Consider the following 14013-nt stretch of genomic DNA (forward strand, 5'->3'; position numbering starts at 1 on the left):
ATGTCAAGTTTTCAGTTTGGCCATGCATGCGTGTGTCACGGCCGAAGTGGGACACCACACAGTTGTAGCAGTTGTGATTAAAACACTAATACAGTTAGGTTTATCCAGCGGAGTTGCACTACTTAAATACTTAAACTTGTGTTGATAAAAATGTATTCAAATTATTATTGATTGATTCTAATAGCATAGACATTTTTGTTGATTTTATCATGAATTTAAATTTATGCAAACAGTATGCTGAAGGGGGGGGGAATCAGAGGCAAATTTGTTTGTTTGATTTGTTATATTTTGAGTAACAAAACCCGTATTCAAATCGTCCACTTAAATATATCGAGATGCGTATCAAATTATATTTTATTGGAGATATATCTTAGAAGGAAATGACACACTCACAGTACTGACAAGTTCATTGAATATATATATATATATATATATATATATATATATATATATATATATATATATATATATATATATATATATATATTTCACAACAAATTGAGCCGTACCATATCAAATCTAATTGTAATCCCCAGTCAAACCAAATCAAATCATTACACTTTCAAATCGAACCATCCTTGAATAGTTTCCCAGCCCATGTATTGAATCAAACCATAACAAATGATATTTTGTGGAGATGGACACCACTGTTGTGTAATTTAGTGCTTTAAAAAAACATATACATTATTGCATGATTTCCTAAAGTACAGTGTACTTGAGTTCGGGTTCAAGTGGCACGACTCCCACGTGATGTGGAGCACTATTGCGAAAGCCTGTGAAGTCACATAAACAAATGCCGCTTTAAGGCACCATACATGATTGTGATGCCCACAGCGCAGAGAAAAAATGGCTACCAAAGACTCAATTAAGACTCCATCCTTTTCCTGTCTTGCCTAATTAGACGCTGCTTGTCTCATTAAGATTCTATCACTAAACTGTCACGCTTCACACACTCTGTGTAGGTTTACTAAAGTGAGTGCTTGGGTCTTGTGAAAAATAACAGACGTATTTCTATTGTAGCAATGACTGACAGATTAATGTCTGAGTTTAGGCTGCTTGGCATTACCAAGAACATTCATGTACAACACTTTGACCACCACATAAAAATAAAGAACCTCATTCTTCGTTATTTGCAAGACCAATTTGATCCTATCTTCTAATGTACTTTGTATACATCTTTTGACTTTAAAGCAAAAGACAGAATAATTTGTTTAGATTCTCAGAACAACTTAAATATTAACTTGAAGAAGCATGGATCGAACAGACAGGCAGATTATTCACTATCACTGAAATCCTTTTTTATTCCTCAAAATTCCTTAGTAGTGGAGGGCCACCTGTGATGACGTAACCATATCCCCTTTGACATCACAAGAAATTTGCCATTCGGTGCCCTGATGGTTTCCAGCAAACCCAGAGGACACATGTTCTCTCAATAAGACTATGTCACTTCTTCCATATTCGCTATTAGCACAGACTTGATTTGATTATATTTGATTAACTAAATGACTCCATTTAAGATCAGAGTGTACGTAGCCAGCATACAGCAGCATTTAGCATGACGGCGGCTGATTGGCTGACAAAAATAAGTATGGGCAGTCAAAATGTCATGTCTGACCTTTAAAATTCAGATGACCAGTAGGTATTTCTGTCACGAGGCATCTATACAGACACCTATGCCTTGACAGAATCTAACTGAAGATGTTCTGAATCTATGCACAGACCGGGAAATCGTCAGAGAACAGTCAAAAAGATGGAAAGATCCAATGTCTCAGGTGATAGTTATGCACAAACCCAGCAGGTTAAGGCTTCATATAGCATGTGAAACTGTCAGAGGAATGTTATTTTATCCGGGTTGTTGGGGGGGAATTCCCATGACATTTGCATCTAGGGTGATCTCTGGGTGAAGATTGTCATTACAGAATAGGGAAAAAACAGCCCTGATTGACTTCTTGAGGAGTTCTAGCTGTGTTGGTAGCAAAGTTGGAAGATCCCAAGCAAAACCATAGATGCATAATTGTAAAAATACCTACACACACTGGACACTGAATAAAAGACCTTTAGGTGAGACTTCATGCCATAGTTGAGAATCCCTTCACTCAATTCTACATTGCAGCTGATAACTAACACATGTGGACCTGTCTTTATTCCCTGCTTCAGATCTTCCTCGGCTTATTTATTTTACTGCTAACCTAACAAAGTCTCCCTTCACTGCCATCCACGTGAAGATGTATTACGCATGTTGCTGTTCACTGTCAACCATAACCATTGTGAAGTGAGCTGCACAATGCTTGTACGGTAATCATGAGGAAGACAGGACAAGGGGACATCACAATTTTTTTTATAATTTCACTTCAACATTAAAACCAAGATTTTCATTTGATTTTCTAGCTAAACTCAATAGAGACATAACCGCATTCTCAACTAAGTTTTTCCAGTAGCTGAGCTAATAAAGACTTGGTCACATTAGGATGGCTGCACACATGAAAGCGTGCTTTCTGAGAGCATACCCGTATGATCCCATTCCTGACTGGACACGGTACAAAGAACAGGAATGCTCAGACCATGTGACAGTGAACAATAAGACGCTGTGAAGCATCAGCTGCTCGTAATGCAAATCCGTTTTTAAAGGTTTTGGTACCTATTGAACTATTAACATCTGCAGATTTTGTTGGCCTCAACACCTGCAAAGCAAAAATTGGACTAATGATCCCATGGCTGTTTTTAAACTGGTTAATAGGACAAGAACAAAAATAGCAAATATATTTGATTCATAACAACCTCATTCTATTACTGTTGCTGTGAATATGTTTTGGGTAGCATTACACTTGAACTCCAAGCTAGGACAGTGTGACTGATTTCCACACTAGACTTTACAAGAAACATCTCCTTTGTTCATGCGAGTGGAACATTTGACATGAAGACAAGTATCGAAACCTTTGGAGGGAATTTGCAGAGTTGTAATTGTTGTTCAAATGTTGAGCATCCTCATACCTGTGAGATTATGCAACATAGAAACCAGAGGGACTGTCAGAGTATTACTCAGAAAATAGCTCTGGAATAGATTTGTCAACACAACTTCACTAATGTAAAGTTTAATACTTTAATTTTCATGTTCAGAGAGAACATTGTGTATCTTGACTTTTGTATCCCCTTAGCTTTTTGATGAAGGGACTACTTAGGCTAGTATGATTGCCAAAATATTGCTACCTTGTCTAGAGTTGCCTCTAATTTAATGTCTTCTTTTGGTAACATGTGTAAATATAAATATTTTTTAAGGACAGCACACAAAAGCAGTTTTCAGGAAGGGGAACTCAGTGCCTCTATTCTTACCATCATAAATTAGTTTGGCGTTCTCCTCCTCTGACATAGTGTGTAACTAAGAGTGCCAAGCATGACCAACTCTTCTTCCTCCACAATACAATTGCCTCTAATTGAGCTAATTAGGGAAAGAAAGTCAATTATTTAGCATAAAGGACGCATCTTTGCACATGTACAACTTACAAAAATGTGCGGCATTAGTGAAAGAGCATTTGATAGTCTCTTTAGTTGGAAAGGCAGCATCCCTCTGGCATGCTGGATTTCAATGGAGATCTTAAAATTAAGTGCCGACATACATTTTAGAGACAATTTCATCCTGAGGTAGGTAAGGCGCTTATACTTACCACATCTACGTTTCTTCGCATGCTCACATAAAAATCACACACATGGAAATTAAAGCCAGAGATCTTTGCTTAAGCCAAGCTCTGAATACGGAAATAGGAGTCCTTGAACTGTGGTCAGAGGATACAAAGGTGGTAGAATTGTTAAGAGAAAGAAGGGGTGTCTAACTTCCTACTGTGAGAAAAGGAAATAAGCACTTCCATATGCAAACTCTGCCAAGAACACTGGCACATATCCACACAATAGTGGCATTAATGGAATAATCCAGAGGCTCTCTAATTAGCAAGCCACAATTTGAAGACGACAAATAATTTAGTCTTCAGGCAGTTTATGGCTAATGGGGTATTACACATCATCACACCACCTTGGGAAAACACTCGCGTCAAGCTGTGGTTTCTTGATTCCCAGTCTGGGCTAAGTTATGGTTGGTTGGTTACATGAAGATAGCTCGAATTTTAGAGTGTAAAAGTGTCAAATTTTGAAGACAATACACACACAGATTCCTTGCAGGCAAACCACACACTCTACTGTACCATCGTAATTATCATTGTAGAGAAGTCAAATCATAATCCTTATCCGTTTAATACCCACAAACATGCAATTCAACATAGATATGTAGATTTTTTATATGCTGTATGATATTGGTGATCTCAGTGTGAACAGTCACATTTGTGATTGTGTTTTTCCTCCTTTCACCAGTAAGTCTTTCAAGCAGCAGAGCAGCTTAAGAAAAACCTAATTTCCCCCAAGAGTTTCATTCCAATGAAACGGGTCACGGAATATCCGACCCGAACCATCTCACCGTTTAGTATTCCTTCATTTAGGTGTCATATAGAACACTTTTAATAGGTTGGAACGAGCTACACTTATTGTTTTCAACTGATTTGAATACAAAGACTGTTAATGGATATCAACACGGAGCTGTACTATCAATCAGAACACTGCACTGTACTGGAACACATTCATTCATGTTTTTTGGGGGTTTTTTTACAGACTTTCTCACTGGTATGATATAATATTAACCTAGCTGGCGCAGTTATCGTGATTTGTGACCCTACTTACACACAGTTTAAACACAAGCCTGAAACCTGATCCAAAGTATAATGTCGGACCAATTAATCAGCCATCCACAATCAAAACATATAAATATCATATATCAATTTCACAAGCAGTCCTCAGATGAGCAATGCAACGTCCTCATCCTGGATGTCATTATTTTACACACAACCTAAAGTTACGGTTTGTTTAAAAAATATATATTTTTTATCATAGACCAACATACAGTAAATACAGTAGGAGAAGCAAGAACAAGAGCAAGACAATTTGCGCCCTCATTATGGAAAAGAAAGTAGCGGGAACGCGGTGTGGTAACATTAAAACACGGCTTACAATCGGGTGCGGCGTATATGTGTAACAAACTCGAGTATTCCCCAAATATAGCTAGCGCGGCTTATAGTCAGGTGCGCCTTATAGGCCAGAAATTATTGAAATTAATATAAACACATATGACAAACTTGCTTAAAACTTCATTAACTGCGCCACACAATGCATTCTGAGAACAATATATATGCAAAACAGGTAGATTTAACACATCCTGGACTCATACAGGCAAAGTGTAGGGCTGGCCCACAAATAGCGAAAATCTGCATATAATTGACGGCAATTGTTTTTAAGTTGTATACCATTATTTTACCGATCCGGCCCACTTGGTAAAATATTTTCCTCAATGCGCTGAGCTAATATAAGTTTGATACCCCTGCTGTAGACCATCACACTGAGATCAGCTCCTTTCCATGTTAGAGTTGCCTATTATATAATCTTATTAAATAGCTTTGTCAGATCAATACACAGTAAACTTGACTTCTCCTTGTTCGTGGGCTCAGCAGTACCCGAAGCATGTGTGTGGGACCAACACCACGCTTTTAACAAATCTCTGAATACAATTGGCAGTCAGCAAGCGCAGCGCTTCCTGAATAGTAGGGAGCCGCTCCAGACGTATTCCCTCTTCACATCTCACTTGATTAAAGTGAGAAATTGGAACAAGTTCTGCGTAAAATTAGGTCAACCTGATTTTACAGATGGCCTTCATAGCAAAGCATATTTTCCCAATTAAAAGTGATTAGGGAAGGAAATTCCCAGACAGCGTGAATTATTAAAAACTTCCAAATGGAATGAAATCACGTGACGTCGTATGGCAGTGACACCCGACATTCCCAGATGGGACCTAGAAAAGATGCCACCCGAAGCCTTGTGATTAGCAAAAAGTGGAATAGTATGTTTTCTCCTCCCGGGCGTATAGTTGCAAAGTGGCTATGTGCGGCCATCACTAACCGATAAATATAAAACAAGCCCAAATCAATATATTATGAATTCAAATTGACTGTGAAACTAGATTTTTTCCAATACCTGATTGAACATAAACTAAAGGTAAAATTTAACAATTCCTCGTTCGTTTGTTTGCTGCATGTAAAACCAATACATAAACACAGCTGGTTTTAACTATTCTTAATTTCACTGCCTCAGAGATTTGTGCCATCCTTGTCAAGGAGGAGGAATACAGGACTACATTGATGCATAAAACCAATTATGTTTCAATATTGACAATGTGCTCGCTTTTATCCACATCATTAGAGATATGAGTGAAGAGGAATATTCATAAGTAGACATTAGGACAAGTCAAAATGCACAATGACTGCAATTTTTTGTACAGGTATTTAGATGAGCACCACTTCCATCAAGCAAGCTGTTTTGTTCAATTCATCCCTCTAACGCTCTCTACTTTGTATTTCTACTACAGTATGTGTAGAAGGTGTGGTTATTAAATCAGCTGCACAAAACGACACTAGACAAACGTGACATGGTGTAACCATCCCCCAAAAATGAAATTAAAAAATAGAGGAATCACAAGACAGTAAACCAATTTAAACTATTGAAGGAAACAAGTTTTGACTGTTTCAAACACACATTTGAACACAATCCAAATAAAACAGTGAGCTGTAACTGAGCACAAAAAAGTGAACAAGAATTCCCGTAAAAATAAAAAAGTAGATCACTGACTGAAATGCATTAGATGTGTAATGTTACTTTTCAAATCATTTTGAATACGATGTGTTTTTTACGTATGGTCCCGTTGTACACAAATTCTAAAACTTGTCGTTGAACTGTGGCTTTTTGTGACTGCCGCAACATGAAGTTAGCATAATTCCGAGTGGAGTGCCGCGCGTCCCTTCAGCAGTCTGCCATGCTTGGCTCGGAAGCTGTCACAGTGGCTCAGTGTCAAACCCACTGGGCCCTGCCGGGTCAAGATGACCATGAACAAGAAAGACCAATCACACTAGCTAGCATGCTGTTCCATAAGCTTGTTTTTTTATGATAATCTTGTCAGTCTAGCAAGCTACGAGAAGAATCTACAGGCCCAACACTTTCTTTGAGCATGCTATCCATCCATCTATTATCTGTACGGCTTAAATTATCTCAAATATAAAGGAATGCATTTCTTTCCTTTATCAAAGGTGCAGGTACAGAGCAAGCTGGAGCAAACTGAACACAATTGAAAAAGTAACCTAACTTGACCTAATAGTTAGGGGTTGTGCTTAAAGGGGAACTCAACCCAAATTGGTTATAAGTGCCAGTACTAGACCAAACTCAGATATAATGCTGTGTTTGTGGAATAAGAAATAAACGTCATAATAATAGGTGAGATCTGAGGGGGCACCATGTTGGGTGACATCAGAAGCACTGTAGTGTGTTAGCCTGCTAAAACGGCACATTTCAGTGAGCCTGGTTTGTCAAAAACTGATCGAAAGGAATTGCAACTGTGTCAGGCTGTCAGCAGATTTATTTCTGCATAATTAACTGCACGACGGTAGTGTCGCAAGCCTACCAGGTAATCGCGACCAGCGACTAACGTTGTTACACCGGTGACTGCTGCTTTTTTATACAATTTTAAACATTGACATCATAATTAATTAAGAGTCTTGATTTAGAGATTGAACATGACTTCAGTATGGCATTGTGTCAATGTTGGTGGCAACAGTATAGGATAGCAAGGCCAACCTCCAGGCAAAGATAACCAAGCCACGGCTGTTCATACTATGCATTATGGAAATGCACTACCAAGGCCAACTCCAAAATAAAAACCTAACAAGGCATTGATGTCCATGTGTTATTTGGTAGATTAAACAAAAGGGCCGAGTAGGTACAGTATGTTAAAAAAAAAAAATACTGTTGTACTCCAACGTGAGGTAGTCATTCAATATATTACTCAATTTCTCTGGCATTTATCATCCGATTTTCAAAAAACTGTGTATTGCACTCAGATTAAAGTGGGCATTCTAACCAGATTTAGAATTTGACAGATTGCCATTTTTTTGAAACTTGTTGCTATTAAAAGCATTGGGAGGATTCACGTGTTAGACAATACTTGAGCTTATCTCTTAATTTTTGAAATATTTGGTGATAAATGGCATTCCCTGGACTGGCTGGACAGCGCTGAACAATAAATAATGGTTATGTAACTAGCATACCTAGCTTTTGTTCTCTTTGCCGTTTGAGGCATTTAACTGTTTTGTTTGTAAATACTTCCGTTGTGCTTTAAGCACATTGTGTGATGCACACTGTGTTGTCTTGCTTATGACATGTGGTATATACATAAGGCTGCCTTGCTTACGTCAGACAATTGTAACAGATTACGAAAGCAGGACAAAGTGGACCAAATAACAAACTCATCTTTTGTCAAGATTTAACACACATTACTTGATTAAATGCATTTAGTTAAACGTGGATGCATTAGCCCCAAGGCCAAATGACTAGCTATGCCTCTGCTAGACCTAACAACGACTTCCTAAAAAGAAAAGTGTCCTTTTCTCGTGCATTTAATGGAAGTAAGCAACTTGAGAGCTTTCAAGTGTGTCGGTGCCACTTTAGCGCTTACCTGGCTTGACGGCTTTTAACCTGACGGGACCTTTGCAGGTCTTGATGAGGGTCTGCACATCGTACAGGGGTAATCCTGAGATGGGGAGGTTCTCCACCTCCAAAAGAATATCTCCGTCATTTAACTGTCCACTGTTGTAAAGCACTTGGTATAGTTTGAGTTGCCCGATAAAAGCAAACTCTCCATTCTCCGCACCGCCGCGCAGTGGTACGTTCAAGGCTCCGAGGGCATCTTTGGACACTGAGCACTCGTTCAGCCGAGAGGTCCAGTGGTTCTTTCTAAACGCGGGGTTGGACATGTTGGGAGTGGGACAGCGGCACACGAGCGGACGGACGCTGCCGCTCGGGTGTTGTTAAAACAGTCACAAAACACTGGCTTTATTTCCTAGTGAAGCGCAGCAAACTTTCTGTTGCTTCCACAGAAACATGAGCGCCTCTGACAGTAGTGTCGCACGCAGAATCAAGCCATTCCCGTCCACCTGGAAGTCACTTCTTACGCCGTGGATAGTGTTGTATCTTCTTCAACATGTCTGTAGGTTTAGTCCCACGTTAACGAGGTCATACTAACGTTACATCTGCTACGGTGCCACTTAGCAATTACCCCACTTACGTCTTGTAAACTCACTTCAAATACGATTTTCTACACTTAAAGTGAGAAGCGACGGCTCGCCGTTCTGCTTTCCCCGTCGATGACTCCTCGGTCCCGTGCTAGTCAGGGCTGGTTTGACCAGGTACGACGCGGGTTCTTCTCCTTGTGACTTGGAACTGCTCACAAGCGGCGCGCGGAGAATGTGCTCTGCTTGTGCTACATTCAAGTACTGTAGGAAATACTCGATTCAAGGTGTGTGCGTCGGAAATACTCGTCGCGATTAGTTAACGTACGTGTGACAAAAGCAGTATGTTTATGTGGGAAATCTTATATTATTTTTTCCACTAAATGCACTTTTAGCTTGAGTGTGACAAGTAAACAATCGTTATTGGTTCATTGTGGAGGAACTGTTAGCGTAAGTCTGAAACTGTGCCAGCTAGAAAAATCTAAACAAAATTTACATCACTTAAAAGTATAATTGCAGTATGTGAAACGTGAATTGTAGATGTCATTTAATTGAATTCCCCAGACTAAAGCAGCATTGAAATAAATGCCAATTAAATGAACAGTGACACCTGGTGACTGTTTGCGTATACACGTGGGTTTTCAATTAATCTGTCATTTTCATTCAAACGTTCTTATTTTGACGCACACTATTAGGAGCGCTTGAAGGCAGCGTCAATGCAAATGCGCATGCGTGAAAAGCGTGCGAATGGTTGACTCAATGAAAGTTATCGTTTTAATTTCCATTCTGGAAGTTATTCTTATGAATGCTATAGTCCATATATGAAGTCATATTGAACTGATGTGACCAACTGCAAAGTGGGGGAAAGTGGGAACTTATCCATTATTGATATTTCCATACGCGTTGAAGACCTAGTGGCCCATTGTTACACTCACTGGGATACTACTTGTCAAGATTGCTGCATTTCAGGTTGGACAGGATGAAGTGCATTTTTTATTTATGAGTGGAACCTGTTCTCAACTCAGCCTACTGTGCTCTTTGAATCTTACTGTCTTTGCAGCATTTTATGTAATAAACCAAGGGGAAAATATGTCTATTCTATAGTCTTCAATGATACAATTCCTGAGCTACATAAGCCTCTTAAAAACAAGCCTTTTGAAACAACTCTTACAACGCAAAGAAAGTTATTGTAGTTTAAACTCGTTTGGCACGATGTTCAGAAGTTATCTCCGCTTCGCCTGTTTCATTGAATGTCCTCCCTGGGTTTGAAAGAAATGAAACGTTAGGTTAACTGAAGACTCTAAATTGCCGATGCATGCATGGTTGTGATTGGCCGGCGACCAGTCCAGGGTGTTCTCCTGCTCCTTGCCCTAAAGACATGCCTAATGAGGGTGTGGCACTATAAAACAATGGGTGGGTGGATTGTTAAAACAGAGAAACAAGATGGGTTGAATTGAAATCAAATGGCGAGGCTTCTCACCTCGGGAGCCTCAGATGAGCTTTTCCCAAATCTAAAAATATAACTGAAAGCACTCTTGGTCTCATGGGGCAGAAAAACATGGGTCCACATGAGGGGAAATACTAAGTGTTACAACATTATGGTTAGTCATTATCCTCAGTTCAGTTATTTTATCATCATTTAAGGTGGAAAATACCCCTTTAAGATGAACAAATAAAAAATAATAATTATATAGGATGACACTTTGAGCATAACCCAAGACTCAAGTATGATAAATTATGAACACCCTTGTTCTTAGGCAGAAGACTATTGAGTAAAACAGCACTTACTGTGCTCCAATGATGAAAAATACATCAACCAGAAGAACTACAGAATGTTACAAGAAACAAAAGCTTCTCTGCCAACTTGCAGTCATAAATCAGATCGACAGAAGAAGCCACTGGCTCTAACATTCTTCGTTTTCCTCATCCATCAGTCCAGATATGTCAACATATTCTTTCTGGCATTTGCTGCATCACTGCAAGTCAGTGTCACGCCATCACCGTCTTTCACTCTCATGCGCGTGTTCATGAATTTCATCTTTGTGCATGCACATCTGTGCGTTATGTCTTCCACCTGAATTGCATTAAACAGAAAATTGCATGCTTTACATTCGATGTATGTCAACATCTTCAGTATGACACATGATATGAGATTTACAAGTGAAATGGCTTACAGAATGATCTTAGAAATCCCGCCACGGTGCATTGTCATTGAATAAGAGCTTTCATATTTAGCCCTTGTGCTGAATTTTTGCATGATTATCTCAAATTGTCCATCCATTGTTTCCTTTCCCTCTGGTCAGTAGCATCAGAAGACAACAGCAAATTGTATTAATGCTGCTTTCACATCTCACCACATGGATGTTGTTGTTTTTTATCCCTGTAGTAGGCTTCCACTACTAATCCTGCTGAAAATCAGATTCCGCATTATATTCAAGCACACTTCCAAAAAGATGTGCATGTGACGTGAGGGGCAGGATTTGGACTCGGAAGCAGCAAAGCAATTTTTTTAATATACAAAAGTACACACCAAATTCACCCAACAGGAGGTAAACGATGAGTAAAGCCATTTTCACACCGCCTTTATGTGTATGTTGTGAGGGGCAGGGACCACAGAATGGAGTGTTGCTGGTGTGAGAAGAGGACTACTGGCTAATTTGGACTTATTTCTAAGTAACGGCACATTGAACTAACCAAGTTCCCGCCGAGCCATTAGTTTTTCACTGTTGCTCATGTTCTCCTCCTCCTCATTAAAATGAACAAAGTCAGGGCTTTCTTTCACAACAATGAAAACTACATCTTGTCTAGGGTGGCATGGTGTAAACATCTGCAAAATATCTGTTGTTACTTCCTGGTAGGTTGCAACTTGCTACATCAGAACTTCCAATAATGGGCACTGGTAATTTTGCGTTGCCAAGCAACTCTTTCACACTGAGTGCAGTGTGAAAAGGGCTTAACTGCAAACGTTTTCTTTACAATAATATGTTCTATGCAACCCCACTAGTCTGAACATGATATTCTGAATAGTATTGCCTTTGTGGAATATTAATTAAATAGCAAAATCCACACGTTTTTATCCATCTCAGGGGACGGCCATTTTGCCACTTGCTCTCGACTGTAAATGACATCACAGTTGCTCAGGGCTCAAGTAATAACCAATCACGGGTCAGCTTGCAAACATCAACATGACCAAAGAAAGAAAACAGGTGAGCTGTGATTCAACAAGTCCTCCTACAATAACGACCATGCACCAAAATACGACCAAGTGTTACATATTGTAGTTTTGCGACCTCTATCGGCTATGCGCTCTGTCAGCCATGTTAAATAACAAAATCACGGTAATGGGAATTGAACCCGGGTCATCTGGTCAGTAGACAAACATTTATCTTACTGAGCTAACAGGCCAGTAATGAGCTTAGTGGGGGGTTTTTTTTTTTGTGTTGACATGTATGTCAATATGCCGTCGGACTAATGGTTGGACTTAGCATGAGGCTTTCAGTGAGGTTGTACAGTACACGTTACGTCTTTACATGGGACACTAATGGTTGAGATTAGGAAAAGGCACAATGAGGTTGTAGACCGCTATAAAACATGTAGTCAACACTAAGAAAATATGTAGACTACACTAAAACAATCACTGGCCAAATAGCTCAGTCAGATAAACACTTGTTTTCCGACCAGACATACCGGCTGGCAGGGTCAGACCATGTAAACAAATAAATAAAAGTGCAATGGATGAACGAGAAGGAAGTTGTGTCATTTGAAAAGTAGCTGATTCTGAACAAAAGATGAAGGTATTCCATGGCATAATGAATTTTACACACAGCAGTGGAAGGGGCATTTAGGGGAATCGGAGCTTCCCTTGCAGTCTTAGAGCAATTACCACTGTTGTCACCTGTGCCCTGAGTAACTTTGATTTCATTTTCAGTCGCCAGCAAGTAGCAACATTCACTGCCATTGACGGCTTTAGATGTCAAAAATGCATTTGAACTATTTCTATTAGTTTAACATTTGTTCTCACTTTTGTTAACAAGAGTATGAAAACCTAGATTAAAAAAAAAAAATTTGTATTAGAACAGATATAAAAATTTGTGATTAATCGTGAGTTAACTAGTGAAGTCATGCGATTCATTACAATTAAAAAAATGTAATCGCCTGGCGCCCCTAATTTTTAATAATATTTTCTTTAAAAAATAAATAAATAAAAAAAGATGATTAAAAATTAAACAACATTTTTTTTTGTTTTTTTAAATAGAAAATATTCTTAAAAATTAGGGGCATCAGGGGATAAAAATTTGTAATCGTAACTAATCGCATGACTTCACTAGTTAACTCACGATTAATCACAAATTTGATATCTGTTCTAAATGTACAAAAAAAATCTAGGTTTTCATACTCTTGTTAACAAAAATGGAAGAAAAATGTTAAACTAAAAGAAATAGTTAAAATTATTATTTTTTAAAGTCAATAGCTGTCAATGGCAGTGAATGAGTTAATTGGTATAATTATTATTTTTTTGGGGGGGTTGACTTCCGCTTTAACTGAGGAGCTTAGAGCTTAAATACACAAGGGAATCAAAGACACCTGGCCTCACTAAATAAATGACTAAATCAACTGACATAATAAAGGTCCAAAGCATAGTCACAGGTGTAAAAGTCAAGTGAAGTCAAGTCAAGTCATCTTTATTTATATAGCACTTTCAAACAGCCTAAAACAAAGTCAAATGCAAAGAAAAGTTAGACTGTATATAGGTTTGGAGTACATACATATCATTATTTATGTAATAGTTTGTACATACTGCGATTGGCTGACAACCAGTTGAGGTTGTACCTTGATAGACTACATGTCAACTAATGATGAAAATAAA

At 38.7% G+C, this 14013-nt stretch overlaps 1 protein-coding gene across 4 annotated transcripts in view; it reads right to left on the reverse strand.

The window, feature by feature from the left end:
* The window catches only part of magi1b (membrane associated guanylate kinase, WW and PDZ domain containing 1b), a 134349-nt gene extending 124975 nt beyond the window's left edge, over positions 1-9374 (reverse strand). For all 4 annotated transcript variants that reach the window (XM_086087780.1, XM_086087778.1, XM_086087779.1 and 1 more), the window contains exon 1: positions 8594-9374. In XM_086087780.1, coding sequence (XP_085943906.1) covers positions 8594-8891 — 298 coding nt within the window. In that variant the 5' untranslated portion in view covers positions 8892-9374. The remainder of the gene's footprint in view (positions 1-8593) is intronic.
* Positions 9375-14013: the final 4639 nt, after the last annotated feature.

Source organism: Leptonotus elevatus, chromosome 10 (assembly GCF_054856555.1).
Source record: "Leptonotus elevatus isolate MCC_2025b chromosome 10, RoL_Lele_1.0, whole genome shotgun sequence".
Taxonomy (NCBI): Eukaryota; Metazoa; Chordata; class Actinopteri; order Syngnathiformes; family Syngnathidae; genus Leptonotus; species Leptonotus elevatus.